Genomic DNA, 19,579 nt, shown 5'->3' on the forward strand with positions numbered 1-19,579 from the left:
GTGTCTTTCTTTGTATGTTTCTTCTTTTTTTTCTTTCTTTCTTTCTCTTTTTCTTTCTTTCTCTCTTTCTTTCTTTCCCTCTTTCCTTCTTTCCCTCTTTCTTTCTCTCTTTTTTCCTTATTCATTGTTTTGGATTTTGTGCATGTGTTTGTGTGTCTGTATGTGAATGTAAATGCATGTCTGTCTCTCTGTTTAGCTGAGCATGTGGAAGTTGAAGAAGATTTCCCCATTACTTTTTTGTTTGTTTTAAACCTTATTGAGAAATGTGAGTTTACTGTACATCAATGTCATTTGTTCTTTTCTTCAGTGGGGTGCATGTACAAGGGATTGATCTACCGTCAGACCCAGAAGTGGCAGGACGGTTGTGACTACAACTGTGTCTGTGTAGATGAGAAAACTGGTGCCTACAGCTGCACTCAGAGGTATTTGAAGACTTATAATATCATACCAAGCGCACACTGCATAACATACACATTGGAGTTACTTGTTTGTCGCAGATGCAGGTCTAAGCTGGTCACGAGCAGCGTGTTGACGCTTAGTCTCACTTTCTTCTTCTTCTTCTTCTTCTTTCGTTCATGGGCTGAAACTCCCACGTTCACTCATGTTTTTGCAGTGGGTTTTTACGTGTATGACCGTTTTTACCCTGCCATTCAGGCAGCCATACGCCCCTTTCGGGGAAAGGTGTCACTTTGGCTAGCTTGCTTCAGTGTCTGGGACACTACTCTGCCACACAGATTGAATATTCTGACAGAGTTTATTGACATCCTAGCGTCTCTTTCTGCCCACAGGTGTCCAGCCACAGGCCCCGCTCAGCCACGCTGCACCCTGCAGCAAGACCCCAACGATTATTGCTGCACGCGACAGGTCTGCGACTTCAGCCAGCCAACCCCCACCCCCGGATTGCCCCCCATGCCCAACCAGCAGACCACCAAGTCCCCCAACGGTCAGCAGACCCCCCAGCCTGGTGTGCTCAACACCCCCAAACCCACACCGCCTGGTATGTTTAAAGCTGGGGATGAATTGGTTGGTGTCATTTTGGTAGTTTTGCATGGCTGTTTTGTCAGTTTCTTGTCTTTGCAGGCTTGTTTTCTAGTTGTGTGATGTTTCTGTTGTTGTTTTTGTCTGGTTTTGGAATTGGTGGTACATGTGCAGTGTTACCTGCGATCAGTTGAGAGAACACTTCTCAAGAAAGAACACTTTCTGTTGTACCTTTGTGCACTGTCTTAATTACCAATATGTACCTGACATGAAAAGCCACCTTCAATGTAGGAACACTCTTGGCTGGTTGCCAGCGTGTCCTTTCATGGTAGGTAGCACTGTACTACAGTTCTTATCTCTCTTCTTGTCTGTGCTCTTCTTGCAACCGTGACGCCTCTCTGATTACTTGACTGTCTGTAACTTTTCCATGGATCTTTCATTCATAAAATGTTGACATAGTGTCCTTGGCCTTAAATTCTAATTCTGTATTCCTCTGTCTTCGTTCCATCTCTCCTCACCACCTGTAGCCATTTTCTCATCTTTTCCCCAGTGCATTGAGTGGATTTGTACAGGATGACCCACTGACACTGGTATATACGTATGTGTGCAGCCGTGTGTGTTTACCAGGGAGTACCCTACCAGCAGGGTGCGTCGTGGAAAGAGGGGTGCAGTCGCACCTGTCGTTGTGAAGATGCTGTCAACAACCTGTACTCCTGCTTTGACAGGTAATTTCAACATCCAGTTTCGCTTAAACATGTTTTGAAAGTTTAATGCCTTGATCGTAGTCAGCACTTAGGATTTGACTCAGTCGCTCCCCACTAGACTTAATTTTAGGTGGTCCTGATGTAACTAAAGCCCGAAGCAAGAGAATCGCGTTTGGAGGCAAAGCCAGTCAAACTAGATTGAGATTTTAGAGGTAAATTAATAGCCTTATAAAAACTGCTATGGGAACACAAAGCTTCGCAAGAGCATAGCAGGTGACAACAGCAGCTACACCCCATCACAAACAGCTACTCCACATCTCATGGGTGTGCCGTCTACCGACGTGCCAAAAACTTCAAGCTACTATAAATAGCTCACGTGAAGGCAGGGAGACACTCCGTCAGTGCAGAGCAGCTGCCTGAGACAGGGGGGACTACTGCGTCACCCTGTCACACTGATGTGCTTGAGTCAATCTGTCAAACAAAATATTCTTCATCTTGAGACTAAGCTTGTAATACTTCATGAAAGATATCGGTGTCAATTCCAGCTTGTCTTGTGAATCATTTGTGTACATTTTTGTTTGATAAAGCATCTTTTACCATGCAATTAACTGCCTCACTTACCAGATGGAAGAAAACTTTCCTGAGACACTTTCGCTTAAGTTTACTGCATTTCTAGTTGTCGTTGTTTTCCTGATGATGTAAAATTTTCTGATTAATGGGGGAGAGAGAGAGAGAAATTCAAGTTTTACGCCCTCACGGCAAAGCCATTAGGGGCATGTTCCCGGGTTTTAACCCGACTTTAGATGAGATACACAAGTGTATGCGTGTTTAGGTGGTATCAGCCATCTGCACTTATGGCAGAATGACCAAGGTCTTTTACGTGCCACTGTGGTGACACGGGGGTGGGAGATGGATACCGTCTCTGGGTCTGCACATAAAGTTGACCTGTGTCCGTCCCTGCCCGGATTCGAACCAGCGACCTTTCGATCACAAGTCCAGTGCTCTACCACCTGAGCTACCCGGGCCCCCTCTGATTAATGGATCTCGTGTACCTGCTATATTTCTGATTTTTCTCTTCATTATCCTTCCTCCAGGTGCCCCACATACCAGCTGACACCAGGTTGTCAGCTTGTGACGGAGCCTCAGGATTCTTGCTGCCAGGTACCCAAGTGTACCATCCTCGTCACCCCATCACCCACCCCCGTCGTGCCCCTCACCCCCTTCCCCAACGGCACCTACCCCAAACCCCCGCCCTCCAAGCAGCCCGGACTTGTGCCCATCATCTCACCAAGCCCTGTGCCTACCTCCATCCCAGGCATTCTGACAGGCACGCTGCCAACACCTACAGGTTAGGAGACGGTGTATGGATGGGTTTTTTCTGTGCCTTGCCCATGTGTTTTAATCATCCATCTTGTGTGTGTGTGTGTGTGTTAAGGGGGTGTTGGGTTGTATGTGCGTGTGTGTACACTGTTAAGATTGTTGTTGCAACTTTTCAACTCACTTTCATTGCACAGCGCTTTGAGCAGGCTTTCCCTAGATTTCTGCGCTTGATAAAATTCATAAGACCTGATTTTATCAGATTTGTTGAGGTCTTAGAAAGGGTATTTCATTGTACTTCAGAAATTGTGCCAGGCACTGAAACTGCTGTGCTGCTGTGTTTCACTGTCAAGATTTCAGACCATTTCCAGCATTCAGAAAATGATGGTTGTTATCATTATGTTGTAACTCTGGCACCGGTGTTCTACAGGTTTCTGTGAGTACAAGGGTGGTCGCTACACCACCGGTCAGAAGTGGGACGATGGCTGTGACTACAGGTGTGAGTGTGTGGACGCGGATGTTGGACAGTACAGCTGTACACAGAGGTCAGTTCTTTCTCATATTGTTTGGCTTCTTTTAGTGTTTCTTTTCTGTCTGTGTGTTCGTTTTGTTCTGGGTTGGTTTTTTTAAGTGCCTTTCTTGTTCTCATTTTGCTTTTGTTGATAATGGCATTTGCTATTTAGGTTTATGTATTCTTCTTTACTTGTGTTTCTGTTTTGTATGTTTGCGAGTACATGTGTGCTGGTCTTCATCTACTTTGTCTGTCTGTCTGTCTCTCTGTCTGTCTGTCTGTCTGTCTCTCTCTCTGTCTGTCTGTCTCTCTCTCTGTCTGTCTGTCTCTCTCTCTGTCTGTCTGTCTGTCTCTCTCTCTCTCTCTCTCTCTCTCTCCTCTCTCTCTCTCTCTCTCTCTCTCTCTCCCTCTCTCTCTGTCTCTCTCTCTGTCTCTCTCTCTGTCTCTCTCTCTCTCTCTCTCTCTCTCTCTCTCTCTCTCTCTCTCTCTCTCTCTCTCTCTCTCTCTCTCTCTCTCTCTCTCTCTCTCTCTCTCTCTATAAGCTATGACCACGCAAGGGGCCAATCAAAAGTGGTCCTAATAGACAGATGGTCGTAATGGAAAGGTGAATTATACAGAAAAGAACCTCTTTGTGGATACTCTGGGGTGGTCGTAAAGGGCAGGTGGTCATTATCAAGCGATGGTCTGGTTGTCAGGGCCGGTTCAAATGTATAAATATCAATGTTTCTTACACCATCCCACTCTACTCCTCGCAGGTGTCCGCCCTACCCCAGCATACCGCCGTACTGCGTGATGGTCAGCGACCCACGTGACCAGTGCTGCACCACTCCTTACTGTCCCGGGCTTCTCACCCCTGCCCCCCAAAACACCCCCTCCCCACTCCCGGTCACCGTTACCCCTGGCACTGGCCCCACTCCCACAGGCTCCGGTCCCAACCCGACAGTGGGCCCGACGGTCTCACCGGGCACTCACACCACGCCTGTTACAATGTTCCCAACGTTCAACGTCAACGTGCCCGTGCCCACCGGCACCTCTAACCCTGTGCCCAAAGGTGGGTGGTTGAGTTGTTTCCATATAACGCAACGTCAAGAAAGATAATGCAACGTACCATATAACATAAAAGAGCACAGCACAGAACAACACAACACAACACAATACAATACAACAAGATGCAACACAACACAACACAACACAACACAATACAACAAGATGCAACACAGCACAACACAACACAGCACAATTTAACACTTTGTTCATCTGCAGCAGAGAAAATTGCAGGCATTACAGGAGATGACAGCAATGATTTTTGCATGTTCTGATGGGCTATGTGTCCTGTTCTCACCACAAGGATGTGATGAGGTCTTGAGGATAAGTAAAATAGGCTGAGGATGATATCTAGAACAAAGGAGTACCACCAGGGAAAACAGAAAGACATGAGGAGAAGAAAGAAAGACGGGAAAGAATGGATTGGTTAGAGTCTCTGGCAGTTAGCGAGAGCAACACTAACAGCCTTGTTTTACCAGTTTGAAAATAGATAGCAGCAGGTGAAGAATGAGTAGTTGATTAGCAAAATTAGGACCTGTTTGCTGTTACGTATGCTCAGGAGACTGTGGATGAGAGAGGGGGAGTTTGTAAAACATTGAAGAATGTGTTCTTCTTCTTATTGATGCCTTTTCTTTTATCTGAATGAACAGTGATTGCCTTTTGGGAATACTACACAGGGATACATAATTCACATGTTGAAGTGACATAATGGTGTCGTGGTTAGTGTGAGAGAGTGGAATGTAAAGGTTTGACATTGTTTGTTGTGCAGATTCGTGCGTGTTCATGGGCAAGGCGTACACCCAAGGCCAGCAGTGGTACGATAGTTGTGACAAGATCTGCGTCTGTGAGGATGGAAAGACAGGATTTTACAGCTGTACAGACAGGTTGGTGTGCATTTTTTATTCCTCACCTGTATTCTAATGTTAACAAAAACAATGTAAGAGGGGGGAGAGGCAGGGGGGGGGGTGATGTCTTAAAGAGTGGAACCTCACTCTCGCTATTAAGACACCCACCCCCCCCCCCCTACCTTCCGCCCATTTAGGACTGTGCTTTTTCAGATTGTCTGTACATAACCTCAACTTAAAGACTGCTCCCTTCTTTTTAAGACTTTTGTTTAGATTTGAAGAGCTGTTAATAGAGGGGATCCTCAGTAGCTTGTTGATTCTGAAATGTTAATCCTGTATTGTACCTTTCGATGATTGGATTTTACCATGTTAGTGTGTGTGTTCGGGGGGGGGGGGGGGGGTATATTTGTGCGTGTGTGTCTATTGTTATTGTACATCACCGCAAGATTTTGTGAGAAGGGGCGATGAATAAGTGTTCATTATTTTTATTATCATTATCATTACGGTAGAACCTCCATTTTAAGACTTGCTCCTTTTTAAGACCTTGGTTTTTCAGATTGTCTGTTCATAACCTCTATAAATTGACCCCCATTTTAAGACTCACTCCGTTTTAGACCTGATTTTGTCCGATTTTTGGAGGTCTTAAAAGGGGGGGTTCCACTGTATTAAAACACTGTTTAAACCAATATGTTCCCTCAAGGTGTGCCAAGTACCCCAACATCAGCCCTGACTGCATCATGGTAGCCGACCCCAAGGACCCTGTGTGCTGCCAGGCCCCGCAGTGCTCCCCGCCCACCAACCCCAACGTGCCTCCCACTGGAGTCATTGGTGTCGTCACTGGCAACGGGCTTCCTCCGATTCCCACGCCTTCTCCTGGCGCTCCCACCGGCCCCGCGCCTACCCCCAGTATGCGTTTGTCTCTTGATGATTGTGTGCTTGGTTAGTTGGTTGGGGGTCATGGTGGTGGTAATGCTGTACAGTACAATCATACTTTATGTCGTCATCTCAACAGAAAAATTAAAAATGCCTTCCTCTATGGGTCTGTCGCAGACATTTTATATTCACAACATTCACCTCAGCTCTTACTTTAAAAGAATTAAATTACAACTTTCATTGTCATGTTGTGATTTGATCATGTCTTTTTTTTATTTTTATATAACACTTGTCATTAAAGTGCATGTGATTCAATTGATGAAAGTGGGGGTGATCTAAAAAAAAAAAGAAAAAAGCTTCCTGTCCAGATTGGGACTTTGATTTTATAAAGAATTTTTTAATTTTTGTTTAAAGAAATTGATTCACCACAACATTTTCACCCTGCTCAAAAAGCACCCACGCTGTTGATTGTTGGTATGTGTCCAAATTAAGGGATGGCCTTTATCCCATGTAAACACCTAGCCACATCTAAGATAGTGAGCTAGCTGAATCATTTACATGGGAAGGACTGTGCCTTTAAAGTGTCAGTGCCGATGACATTAATTTTCTGTGTGCTGTGTTTGCAGAGAACGCCTGTGTGTACAAGGGCAACTCTTACACCACCGGCCAGACTTGGCAGGACGGCTGTGACCTCAACTGTCAGTGTGTTGATGATAAGACAGGACAATACCGCTGCACTGACAGGTAGGTGACATATTGCCAAACATATTGGGAACTAGATGAATACCCCCTTCGCCGGGTAGCCGGCTTCGCCGGGAAGAAGTAGAGCCGAATACCCGGCTTTGCCGGGTGAGTGGCGCACCGTACGCCGGCTTCGAAGCCGGGTACTCGGCTTTGCCGGTTGAGTGGCGCACCGTATGCGATTGACGCCACACGAAGGAAGGGAGATAAACGCGCAAAACACTGGAGAAGATAAGGAAGAGTAATACCCGGCTTCGCCGGGATGAAAGCGTTGTGGACAGTGACCTTCTAAAAATAGTAACGGGAATATGGATTGAGCGTTGTGGACAGTGACCTTCTAAAAATAGTAACGGGAATATGGATTGATGCCACACGAAGGAAGGGAGATAAACGCGCAAAACACTGGAGAAGATAATGAAGAGTTACTGGGAATGGATGTAGTGGATGTACAGAAAAACCAAAATCGGTTCAGCGCTGCGCGCTGAGAGCACGTATTGAAAATTCTCATCGACCAGGTTGTATCCGGGGTCTACCTGAATATGCCCACCAAATTTGAAGTAGATCCATTGAGAACTTTGGCCGTGCATGGCGAACACACAGACAGACAGACAGACACAAGCTGTATATATAGACGCTTACTCATGTGTAGCCTTTGTGTGGAAGAGTTTGTGTGTAGAAATGTTTTTTGTTGACAGTTTGGCTAAATTACGTACTACATGTATGAGATGTATGTACAGTGGAACTCCCCTTTTATGACCACCCCCCCCCCCCCCCCCACCCCCCCCAATTAAGACCTTGATTTTTACATTTAGTCAAGTTTTGACTAAATGTTTTAACGTAGAGGGGGGAATCGAGACGAGGGTCGTGGTGTATGTGCGTGTGTGTCTGTCTGTCTGTGTGTGTGTGTAGAGCGATTCAGACTAAACTACTGGACCGATCTTTATGAAATTTGACATGAGAGTTCCTGGGTATGATATCCTCACACGTTTTTTTCATTTTTTTGATAAATGTCTTTGATGACGTCATATCCGGCTTTTCGTGAAAGTTGAGGCGGCACTGTCACGCCCTCATTTTTCAACCAAATTGGTTGAAATTTTGGTCAAGTAATGTTCGACGAGGCCCGGACTTCGGTATTGCATTTCAGCTTGGTGGCTTAAAAATTAATTAATGACTTTGGTCATTAAAAATCGGAAAATTGTAAAAAAAAAAAAAATTTATGAAACGATCCAAATTTACGTTCATCTTATTCTCCATCCTTTGCTGATTCCAAAAATATATAAATATGCTATATTTGGATTAACAACGAGCTCTGAAAATTAAATATATAAAAATTATTATCAAATTTTTTTTAACGAAATTAATTTAAAAACACTTTCATCTTATTCCTTGTCGGTTCCTGATTCCGAAAACATATAGATATGATATGTTTGGATTAAAAACACGCTCAGAAAGTTAAAACGAAGAGAGGTACAGAAAAGCGTGCTATCCTTCTAAGCGCAACTACTACCCCGCTCTTCTTGTCAATTTCACTGGCACTGCCTTTGCCACGGGCGGTGGAGTGACGATGCTACGAGTATACGGTCTTGCTGCGTTGCGTTGGGCTCAGTTTCGTTCTGTGAGTTCGACAGCTACTTGACTAAATGTTGTATTTTCGCCTTACGCGACTTGTTCTCATTTTCGGTTCATAACATCGGTTAATTTACCCCCATTTTAAGACTCCCTCCTTTTTAAGACCTGATTTTCTCAGATTTTTGGAGGGCTCTACAGGGGGGTTCCACTGTACTTATATGTGTCAAAATGCCCTGATTTTGCTCATGATAGGAAAGCATAACAGCATAATTGTGAAAGAATTAAAGCTTATGTTGGTTAAGCTGTTACATAGCAGCGCCATCCATAGATCGTGTTAACTGGACATTTGGAGTAATTTTGAACAGATTAAGTCTTAAAATACTAGAAATTAAATCGGCAAGTGGTCATACAAACCCCTTGATGTTTTGTTTTACTGTTCTTGCTTTTTTTCTTCTTCTGACAAAGGTAATGAAATCACTGTGTTTCAGATTTGGTTTGACCTGTTGGTGTTACACGCTAACCAGTTTCTGCCAGTCAACCAGAATTCGTACATGTAAAGAGGAAATGGTTCGACATAAGCATGATCACTTTTTTTTTTTTCATTTCCCAGGTGTCCTCGCTACCCCAACCTTCCCACCACCTGCGTGCTGGTGTACGACCCCACGGACCCGTGCTGCAAGAAACCCATGTGCGGAGACAATCGCCCCACCCCTTCCCCCACCAAGGCCCCCACTACCGGGCCCAACGGAGAGACGCCGCGCCCTCTGCCCACAACCCCCAGCCCCAACGGTATGTTGTAATGTTTCAGCAGGTAGTTGATTGAAGCAAAACTTTATTCAGTTTCAATATTGTGACATGTGTACAATATTTGGCATTGAGGATCTGTACTCAAGCCTAATGCTTATTCTATAAAGGTTAGTTGTTGGTGGTGGTGTTGTTGTTTCCTCCTTCGTCATCATCATTTTCTCCATCTTCTTTTTTTCCTTGCTCAGGTGGGGATGGTATTGTTGTTACTGTTATTGTTCCCTTTCTTCATCTTTATCTTAATTATCATCTTCTTTATCCTTTTTACATTTAGTCAAGTTTTGACTAATTGTTTTAACATAGACAGGGAATGTGTGTGTGTGTGTGTGTGTGTGTGTGTGTGTGTGTGTGTGTGTGTGTGTGTGTGTGTGTGTGTGTGTGTGTGTAGAGCGATTCAGAGAAAACTACTGGACCGATCTTCATGAAATTTAACATGAGAGTTCCTTGGTATAATATCCCCAGATATGGTTTTTTCTTTTTTTTTTTAATGTCTTTGATGACATCATATCCGGCTTTTTGTGAAAGTTGAGGCAGCACTGTCACGCCCTCATTTTTCAAAATTTTTTTTTTAAATGTCAAATCACACAAACCTCTTTAACACTTATGAAACAACCCTCAATGGCGGGGTATAAACGGTCATCACATACAAATCTACTCATGCAAAAACATGAGTGAACGTGGGAGTTTCAGCCCATGAACGAAAAAGAAGAAGAAGAAATTCAACTTATTCTACAACATGAGGAAATCTGTTAAGCAGGCAAGCCCCAGCATTACAAGCATAGTTCATGCGTGGTTGTTCCTGACATTGACTTTGCATTGTGCAGCGTTCTGCGTGTACAACGGCGTGCCATACCGACAGGGCGCAACCTGGCAGGTGGGCTGTGACAAGGTGTGCAAGTGTCAAGATTCAATGACACGTCAAATCACCTGCAATGACAGGTGTGCCTTACTCTTTGCTCCAGGTCAAAATTTAATGATTGTTTTGACAGACAGGTTAGGTGTGTTGAAGAAAATTTCCATTTTAACTTTTTCATTTTTAATGGAGAATAAAGTGATTGTTATTGTTATTGTCCAGGACAGTGGTAGGTATTGAACCTGCAATGTGAGGACACCTCGCAATAAAGAACACATCTTTTCCAGTCCCTTTTTACTGTGCTCTTGACTTGAATATTAGCTGTAATGACGGCCACCTGCATTGTATGGACACTTTAGGCTGGTGCCAAGGGTGTCCTTTCATCGCAGGTATCACTGCATTTAATGTTCATGGGTGCAACTCTGCCGGCTACACGCCGGCAGCCGGTTTTTGGTTTCATCGGCTGCCGATGTTTTTGTTCCAGGAGAGGTTTTTTTGGGCATTTTAAATACTAAAAAAGCTGGACCCCAACTTTTGCCGGTTTTTGGAATTTTCCAGGTTGCACCCATGAATGTTGTGTCTTGTCTTTGTAATGATTAGGCTAAAAGACTTTCTCTTCAGCTTATACAATATTGTAACCTGTTCGAAATTGGCAGGTTAATTGTTTGTTGCTTTGGTGTCTTTTATGCATCTTCATTTTGTATAATACAATCAAACCTGCCCTGGCGACCACCTCTCGACAACAACCACATGCCCACAACGACCACCCTAAATGATCCCGGACAATGTTTTTGTCTATATAATTCACCCTTCCGTAGCGACCACTCGTCTCTAGCGACCACTTTTGTTCAGTCCCTTGGATGGCTGTTATAGACAGGTTAGACTGTATTACTCGCTTAGCATGGAATCCAATGGACTCCAGCTTTAAAGAACAACCTCTTTCTCTTTCTTCATCCAGATGCCCCAGCTTCCCAGTGATTCAGGATGGCTGTATGCTGAAGACGGACCCTATGGACTCCTGCTGCCAGATCCTTAACTGTCCCCCCGTGCTGCAGCCTGGCACCGACATTCTGGTTCCGCCAATCAGGGGAGTCATCAATGGAGGCAACCAGCCCAAACCCAACGGAATACCCTCCAATGTTGGTGGAAAATGTGAGAGAAAGATTGGTGTTTTCTTATTGAGTGCTTTGTGTTTGTTTTATTTTTGTTGTTGTTGGGTATTGTTTTTGTGAGTGGGTCTGTGTGCGTTTATCACAGTCTTCCTTTCTCTGTTTCGTATCCTTCCTTTCTTTTTTCCCCCTTTCTTTCCTTTATCTTTCTTTTGTTCTTTGTCTCTCTTTCTTCCTTTCCTTCTTCCCTTTTTGACTCACATGCGAAGCAAAAGTGAGTCTATGTACTCACCCGAGTCGTCCGTCCGTCCGTCCGTCCGTCCGTCCGGAAAACTTTAACGTTGGATATTTCTTGGACACTATTCAGTCTATCAGTACCAAATTTGGCAAGATGGTGTATGATGACAAGGCCCCAAAAAACATACATAGCATCTTGACCTTGCTTCAAGGTCAGGGTCGCAGGGGCCATAAATGTTGCCTAAAAAACAGCTATTTTTCACATTTTCCCCATTTTCTCTGAAGTTTTTGAGATTCAATACCTCACCTATATATGATATATAGGGCAAAGTAAGCCCCATCCTTTGATACCAGTTTGGTTTACCTTGCTTCAAGGTCAAGGTCACAGGAGCTCTTCAAAGTTGGATTGTATACATATTTTGAAGTGACCTTGACCCTGAACTATGGAAGATAACTGTTTCAAACTTAAAAATTATGTGGGGCACATGTTATGCTTTCATCATGAGACACATTTGGTCACATATGATCAAGGTCAAGGTCACTTTGACCCTTATGAAATGTGACCAAAATAAGGTAGTGAACCACTAAAAGTGACCATATCTCATGGTAGAAAGAGCCAATAAGCACCATTGTACTTCCTATGTCTTGAATTAACAGCTTTGTGTTGCATGACCTTGACCTTGACCTTGGGTCAAGGTCACATGTATTTTGGTAGGAAAAATGTGTAAAGCATGTGAGTCGTATGGGCTTTGCCCTTCTTGTTCTTTCTTTGTCTGAATTTTTTTCTTATTCTTTTTTTTTTCTTTCTCATTTTTCTCTTTTTTTGTGGTCTTTCTTAATCTTGTCCTCAGTTTTTTTCTGATTTCTTTTTTTTTTTGCATGACTGGAGATTGTTACCTCTATGTGCAACTTGTCACATCTTTTGTTTCTTGTCCATAGCAACTTGTGTGTACAACGGAAAATCGTACACTCAGGGTCAGTCATGGGATGATGGGTGCAGCTACACATGTGTCTGTGTGGATGAGCTCAATGGAAAATACAGGTGTTCTGAGAAGTGAGTACACGCATGCTATGTTTCCTCTCTTCTTGACCTTGTGATAAAACCATGATTTAGCTAGCACTCTCAGAATGGCATTTTTGTTTGTTATGAACTGATCATTTTATTTTTTTGTGAGCATAATACATTTAAAAAAAGAGTTTTGTTCAGCAGATAATGCAAGTACAACTTGTAAAGACTTTACTTCTATAATTTGGTGTACTAAAACTCACTTTGACTTCACAAAATATCAGTTAAACTCTTGCGTTTCTTCTTTCTTTCTGCTGAAAGGATAGTGAAACTGTCATAATGTCAGATTCAGTTCATTAAGATCACATATCATTCAAGTTTAAACAGCACAGCTTAAAAGTGAGGTTTTCACAAGTACTTATACAGTGGAACCCCTTTTTACCTAAAAATATTCCCCAAAATTAGGCCATAAAACGGAAAGTCTTAAAATGAAGATACATTTACAAAGGTTTCATGAACAAAATTTTTTTAAAAGCAAGAAAGGGGGAAGTCTTGAGAAGAAAAAAAGGGGGGGGGGGTTCTGAAAAGGAGTGTCCACTGTAGCTTTTCTGCTACATGTTGCCCACGAAAATCTGAGGGAGCATAGTCTTGAAAGGGGGAAGGCTTTTCTTCTTCCCGTTGCTCAGGAAAATCTGAAAGAGCGAACTCTTGAAAGGGGGAAGGCTTTTCTTCTTCCCGTTGCTCAGGAAAATCTGAAAGAGCGAACTCTTGAAAGGGGGGAGGCTTTTCTTCTTCCTGTTGCTCAGGAAAATCTGAAAGAGCGAACTCTTGAAAGGGGGAAGGCTTTTCTTCTTCCCGTTGCTCAGGAAAATCTGAAAGAGCGAACTCTTGATAGGGGGAAGGCTTTTCTTCTTCCCGTTGCTCAGGAAAATCTGAAAGAGCGAACTCTTGATAGGGGGAAGGCTTTTCTTCTTCCCGTTGCTCAGGAAAATCTGAAAGAGCGAACTCTTGAAAGGGGGAAGGCTTTTCTTCTTCTCGTTGCTCAGGAAAATCTGAAAGAGCGAACTCTTGAAAGGGGGAAGGCTTTTTTCTTCCCGTTGCTCAGGAAAATCTGAAAGAGCGAACTCTTGAAAGGGGGAAGGCTTTTCTTCTTCCCGTTGCTCAGGAAAATCTGAAAGAGCGAACTCTTGAAAGGGGGAAGGCTTTTCTTCTTCCCGTTGCTCAGGAAAATCTGAAAGAGCGAACTCTTGAAAGGGGGAAGGCTTTTCTTCTTCTCGTTGCTCAGGAAAATCTGAAAGAGCAAACTCTTGATAGGGGGAAGGCTTTTCTTCTTCCCGTTGCTCAGGAAAATCTGAAAGGGGGAAGGCTTGAAAGGGGGAAGGCTTGAAAGAGCGCAGTCTTGAAAGGGGGAAGGCTTGAATGGGGCAGGGGAGGGGGTTGTATAAGATGGTCGTTCCACTGTAGCTGTAGCTTTTTACCTACCTGTCACCCAGGTGTCCTCGCTACACGTCCCTGCCGGCCACCTGCACGCTGGTTCAGGACCCCAAGGACCCATGCTGCAAGAGAGCCACCTGCCCGGAGCTCAGGCCCCCCACACCCTCCCCCACTTCCTCTGGACCCCAGCCTGGCAGCACACCCACTGGACAGGTGCCCACCGTTGGCGCAACCCCTCTGCCCAGAGGTCAGTCTGTGCAGTAGCGACAACAAACTTCACGTTTTCACAGTTCTTTTAGTCAAGAATTTTAACAAAAGTGTCACTCATTTGAGTCAAATGTGTCTTTACGTAATTTTTTTTATTTACTCAGCAAAAGATTGGTTCTGAAGCTGTCGCTCTCTCTGAGACAAGAAAAGAGGAAAGGTTCAAATTTTATTTTCGACAATGTTTAGCATGAAACAATATTGTGTGAGAATGTTCTGCTGAGTTTTATGTTGATGGCTGCAGCTAGGGTTACGGCATTCAGGGCTTCTGTGCGTTGATCTTTCAAAGCAGTTCCACACGGAAGGGATCGACACAGAGAAGTTTCCACGTGTCCCCTTCGCATGTTCTGATGGCAGTAATTTCTTGTTCCTCCATAAAGCAATTGGTCTTCACTTTGGGCTGGTTAATTATGCTGGGTCACAGGGTCGTGAAAGTTGTGGATAAAGTGCTGTTATTTTTGTTTTCACTTGGTCTAAAGCCGGTCCTTAACTGGGCGAAGTCGACTTCACGAAGCTGGTCGCACGGAGCTTTAGCACTGAGTTTTTGGTATAAAGACTTCACAATGTCGACTTCAGGCTCAATTAAGGACCACTTTTACTGTCAGATAATGTTTTCAACATACCAATTTTTCTTTGCTTATGTCAGATGTGTGCGTGTACGGCAACAATTACTACAAGCAGGGCCAACAGTGGTACGATGGCTGTGACAAGATCTGTCGCTGCGAAGACACGTCCAGGAATTTCTACAGATGTGATGAGAGGTTAGACCCCATCTTACTCCTTTTGTATTGGATGCATGTGAGAAACAGTAGCAATGGTCGTCACATGATATTGGCGGTTCAGCTGAATTTTTTTTTTAAAGTGTTGCAATTGTGTGTGTGTGTGTGTGTGTGTGTGTGTGTGTGTGTGTGTGTGTGTGTGTGTGTGTGTGTGTGTGTGTGTGTGTGTGTGTGTGTTTCTTTTTGGGTTTTTTCCGAAGTGTACATAGCCTTGGGGAACAAAAAGACCTACCTGAATGAAAGTTCACATAGCAGTGTTATATTCTGATCTGTGTATGTGCATGATTGCTTACCAATTGAAAAATAACAAGAAGAATGCTCGTGAGCACATAACTGCTGCAGACCTGTCAACCCCCTCCAAGGCCAACCTGTATTTATATGACTAGAAACTGTATTCAAGGTAACAATCCCTTACACACCAACTTTTTTTGTTGAAATACATAAACCAGCTTCAGGCCTGTTTACCACCCCCCAGAATCGCTCTCATGAATGAACTTGATTTTAAACAAGTTTCATCTACAGGATGGAAAATAACTATGTTTGAAAAATTTCTGACAAATTAATAAAAACCAAAAATAACACAGTTGCCTCCCTTGTCCTGATGTAAATTATCAATAATTATTGACTCAAAACTTCAATTTAATTGAGAAAACAGTAAGTTCCAATTGGTAACTTAATTTCAAAACGACTCACTCTGGTGAAAAGGAAGGAGGTTTGGAAAATAGCATAGGCACTGTCAGGTCTATTTTTAGTACTCATTTGCATAATCTCTCATACTGCTTTTCAATTCATCATTTCTGGAGTTAAATTCTCAAATGATGGTTGAATCTAGATTGAATTAAAAGAGAAACAAGTAACTAGTAAGTTTGTTCCACATTCTAATTTTCAAAAGGACTCCATGTATCTAACTCAAAATAAAACTTGTCAGAGATCATGCAGATATCTCAAACCGGGAAGGTCACTGAAGCCATGGAAGTGGGCTATTTTAACTCATTCGCTGCGCGTCGGAACTGGAATTCCGACACCTGTGTTTAGCGTTGGCTGCGTGCCGGCACTTGAGTTCCGACGGATATCACGAATTTTTAACGGTGTAAACGGTCCTGCTGACCAAGGGAAACAACCCCTGCAATGAACTTCTATCTGTCTACAGTGGTACCATTCACTGTAAACAGTTCCTTCCCTTAAATTGTTGGGATTAATAAAAAATTTGTTGACGGTGTGCGACCCACGTGTTTTGACTTTTCCAAGATGGCGGATCGTTCTGCTGAGACGTAGTAACTTGAAAAGAGTGCTAGAACGTGTTATTCAGTACGGTTCTGATCTTGACCTCAGTGATGATGATAGTGGAGATGATATTTTAGATTCTGGTGACGATTTTGTGCCAATGGACGATCATTTGGGTGATGATTCGGGCAATGCAAGTGTCGATCATGACATTGTGTATGATGAACCCATGACGTAGAAAGTTTTTTTGTTTTGCTTCAAATTGGATATTTTGCGTGGATATGAAGACAACAAAAGGTATGTACTTTCAAATGTTTCATATATTTTCTAAAAGAGTAAGTTTCAAACTTTGCAAAAACATAAGGTATGTAAGGTTATCTTGTGTTGTTGATTTTTAATATTTTTTTCAAAATGGCTCTAAATCGCGCGTTGGCAGGGAACACAGGGGAAATTTAGCTGCGCAGCGAATGAGTTAAAGGATTCACTGACCTACATATTCAAGCAGTCGATCACTACAACCGTGCACTAGCTTACTCGTGTCTGTGTCTCTTTGACATGCCTGAGTATGTGTGTTAATCGTCACATGCATCTTGTAAGGTAATTGTTGTCAAGATCACAGCATTGATAATATATGAATTTCCAGTACAATTTGCTTTGCCCGTACTGCTAGGCTGTGTAAGCCCTAAACACCTAAATTTTGATAAATCCCGAACACAATACCGGGAAAACGTACAGGTTGACAGGTATGCTGCTGTATTGTGTTAGTTCTTTAGGAGGTGTCCACTAATTGTCTGTGGTTTTTACAAAAGTATCAACTCTTCCAAGATCGCAGCAACCACTTAACAAAATCCACACCATGTCAGTCTGTTCTTCTTTTCCTTCTTGTGTGTTCGTTGGCTGCAAATCCTTCATGCAAACATCTTTTTGATGAGTGGGCTTTTACATGCATGGCTGTTTTTTCTCCACTGTTTAGGCAGCCCGTTTTTGTGTGTGTTTTTGTTGTTGGGGGGATATGGTGTTTGCGTCCTGAAGGTGTCAAAACTTTAACTTTCTTTCTCTTCTAGGTGTGCCAAGTTCCAGGGCATCCCAGCCGGCTGCACCTCGGTGCCCGATCCCAAGGACCCCAGCTGCTGCAAGGTGCCCGAGTGCCCGCTGTCACCCTCACAGGGCCCGAGCTTTACCGGCTCCGGCTTCGTCAGGCCAAGCATCACCCCGCCCCCTGGTGTCATCACTGGCGACGGAAAGATCCCCACCCCTGTACCCACCCCTACCCTGCATCCTGGGGACACAACACCTATTCCGCTCCCTCGTACTGGTAGGTGCTATGTTTGTGTGCGGAGGGGGGGGGGGGATGTCGCAATGGGAGAAGGGTGTGGGGGGAGGTGTGTGTGTGTGTGATTACATGCATGTCATTGTGTGTGTTTGTCATTGTATGTGTGTCTGTGTGTAAGTGTGTGCCCTGCTCAAAGCTGATTTCAGTATTAGACTTTTGGATGGAGAAAGTGCTCTAACTTATAGTGTGGGCCAGTCTTTTTGCAGGATTATACTATTATCAGCATATTAACTTAGCCTTGTAAGTGTGCTAGAAATGTACAAGTGCGACACTGTGATTTTGAATAATGAAGAAGACGGGTGCAGTGGCGTGGTGGTAAGATGTCGGCCTCCTAATGAGTTCGAATCCCGGTCGCTACCGCCTGGTGGGTTAAGAGTGGAGATTTTTCCGATCTCCCAGGTCAACTTATGTGCAGACCTGCTAATGACAACCCCCTTCGTGTGTACACGCAAGCACAAGACCAAGTGCGCACGGAAAAGATCCTGTAATCCATGTCAGAGTTTGGTGGGTTATGGAAACACGAAAATACCCAGCATGCCTACTCAACGAAAGCGGAGTGAGCTGACTATGCTCTCAGAGCATAGTGTGGGGAACCCAAATGGGCAAACGAGCTCACACGTAACCAGAAAAATTCTGGAACGCTGAAGAAGAAGAAGAAGAAGAATAATGCAGTTTTATAAAAACGTGTACCTGGATAAGGATTTTCTGAAATCTTTTTTCAGGTTGTTACTTCAAAAACCAGGTGTACCAGAAGGGACAGAAATGGGACGATGGCTGTGACTACACCTGTGAGTGTGTGGATGACATGACAGGTGTCTACCGCTGTACTGACAAGTAAGTTATTTTGTTCTCTTGCCTCTGTACTCTGTGTCTCTTAGTCTCTCCTGCCTGTGCAAGTATTAATGCATGTGCATGTTTGTGTGTATGCTTGAATATTGTCTTGTTTTGTCAAAAATGAAACGTTCCAGTAACTAAACATTTCTTTTTCTTTTGTATTCTGGTTAAACAGTGGATCCCCCCTTTTAAGACCCCCCAATTTAACACTCCCTCCCTTTTAAGACCCTGTTTTCTCAGACTTTTTTGCTCATAACCTCTGTAATTTTACCCCCATTTTAAGACTCTTCTTTTTAAGACCTGATTTGTTGACTCACATGCGAAGCAAAAGTGAGTCTATGTACTCACCCGAGTCGTCCGTCCGTCCGTCCGTCCGTCCGGACGTCCGTCCGTCCGTCCGGACGTCCGTCCGTCTGGACGTCCGTCCGGAAAACTTTAACGTTGGATATTTCTTGGACACTATTCAGTCTATCAGTACCAAATTTGGCAAGATGGTGTATGATGACAAGGCCCCAAAAAATATACATAGCATCTTGACCTTGCTTCAAGGTCAAGGTCGCAGGGGCCATAAATGTTGTCTAAAAAACAGCTATTTTTCACATTTTTCCCATTTTCTCTGAAGTTTTTGAGATTCAATACCTCACCTATATATGATATATAGGGCAAAGTAAGCCCCATCTTTTGATACCAGTTTGGTTTACCTTGCTTCAAGGTCAAGGTCACAGGAGCTCTTCAAAGTTGGATTGTATACATATTTTGAAGTGACCTTGACCCTGAACTATGGAAGATAACTGTTTCAAACTTAAAAATTATGTGGGGCACATGTTATGCTTTCATCATGAGACACATTTGGTCACATATGATCAAGGTCAAGATCACTTTGACCCTTATGAAATGTGACCAAAATAAGGTAGTGAACCACTAAAAGTGACCATATCTCATGGTAGAAAGAGCCAATAAGCACCATTGTACTTCCAATGTCTTGAATTAACAGCTTTGTGTTGCATGACCTTGGATGACCTTGACCTTGGGTCAAGGTCACATGTATTTTGGTAGGAAAAATGTGTAAAGCAGTTCTTAGTGTATGATGTCATTGCTAGGTTTAGTTATTTGATCTTGA

General features: G+C 43.6%; 1 protein-coding gene across 2 annotated transcripts in view; it reads left to right on the forward strand.

Annotated features, from left to right (window-relative positions):
- Positions 1–19,579, forward strand: part of LOC138974150 (uncharacterized) — a 127,960-nt gene that overhangs the window by 60,406 nt on the left and 47,975 nt on the right. For both annotated transcript variants that reach the window (XM_070346848.1, XM_070346858.1), the window contains 17 exons: positions 308–422; positions 789–997; positions 1,589–1,703; positions 2,777–3,030; positions 3,430–3,544; positions 4,266–4,561; positions 5,324–5,438; positions 6,100–6,305; positions 6,899–7,016; positions 9,193–9,371; positions 10,211–10,325; positions 11,198–11,391; positions 12,525–12,639; positions 14,085–14,272; positions 14,936–15,050; positions 17,357–17,607; positions 18,348–18,459. In XM_070346848.1, coding sequence (XP_070202949.1) covers positions 308–422; positions 789–997; positions 1,589–1,703; positions 2,777–3,030; positions 3,430–3,544; positions 4,266–4,561; positions 5,324–5,438; positions 6,100–6,305; positions 6,899–7,016; positions 9,193–9,371; positions 10,211–10,325; positions 11,198–11,391; positions 12,525–12,639; positions 14,085–14,272; positions 14,936–15,050; positions 17,357–17,607; positions 18,348–18,459 — 2,812 coding nt within the window. The remainder of the gene's footprint in view (positions 1–307; positions 423–788; positions 998–1,588; positions 1,704–2,776; positions 3,031–3,429; positions 3,545–4,265; positions 4,562–5,323; positions 5,439–6,099; positions 6,306–6,898; positions 7,017–9,192; positions 9,372–10,210; positions 10,326–11,197; positions 11,392–12,524; positions 12,640–14,084; positions 14,273–14,935; positions 15,051–17,356; positions 17,608–18,347; positions 18,460–19,579) is intronic.

The sequence above is a fragment of the Littorina saxatilis genome, linkage group LG1 (assembly GCF_037325665.1).
Source record: "Littorina saxatilis isolate snail1 linkage group LG1, US_GU_Lsax_2.0, whole genome shotgun sequence".
NCBI classification, from domain to species: Eukaryota; Metazoa; Mollusca; class Gastropoda; order Littorinimorpha; family Littorinidae; genus Littorina; species Littorina saxatilis.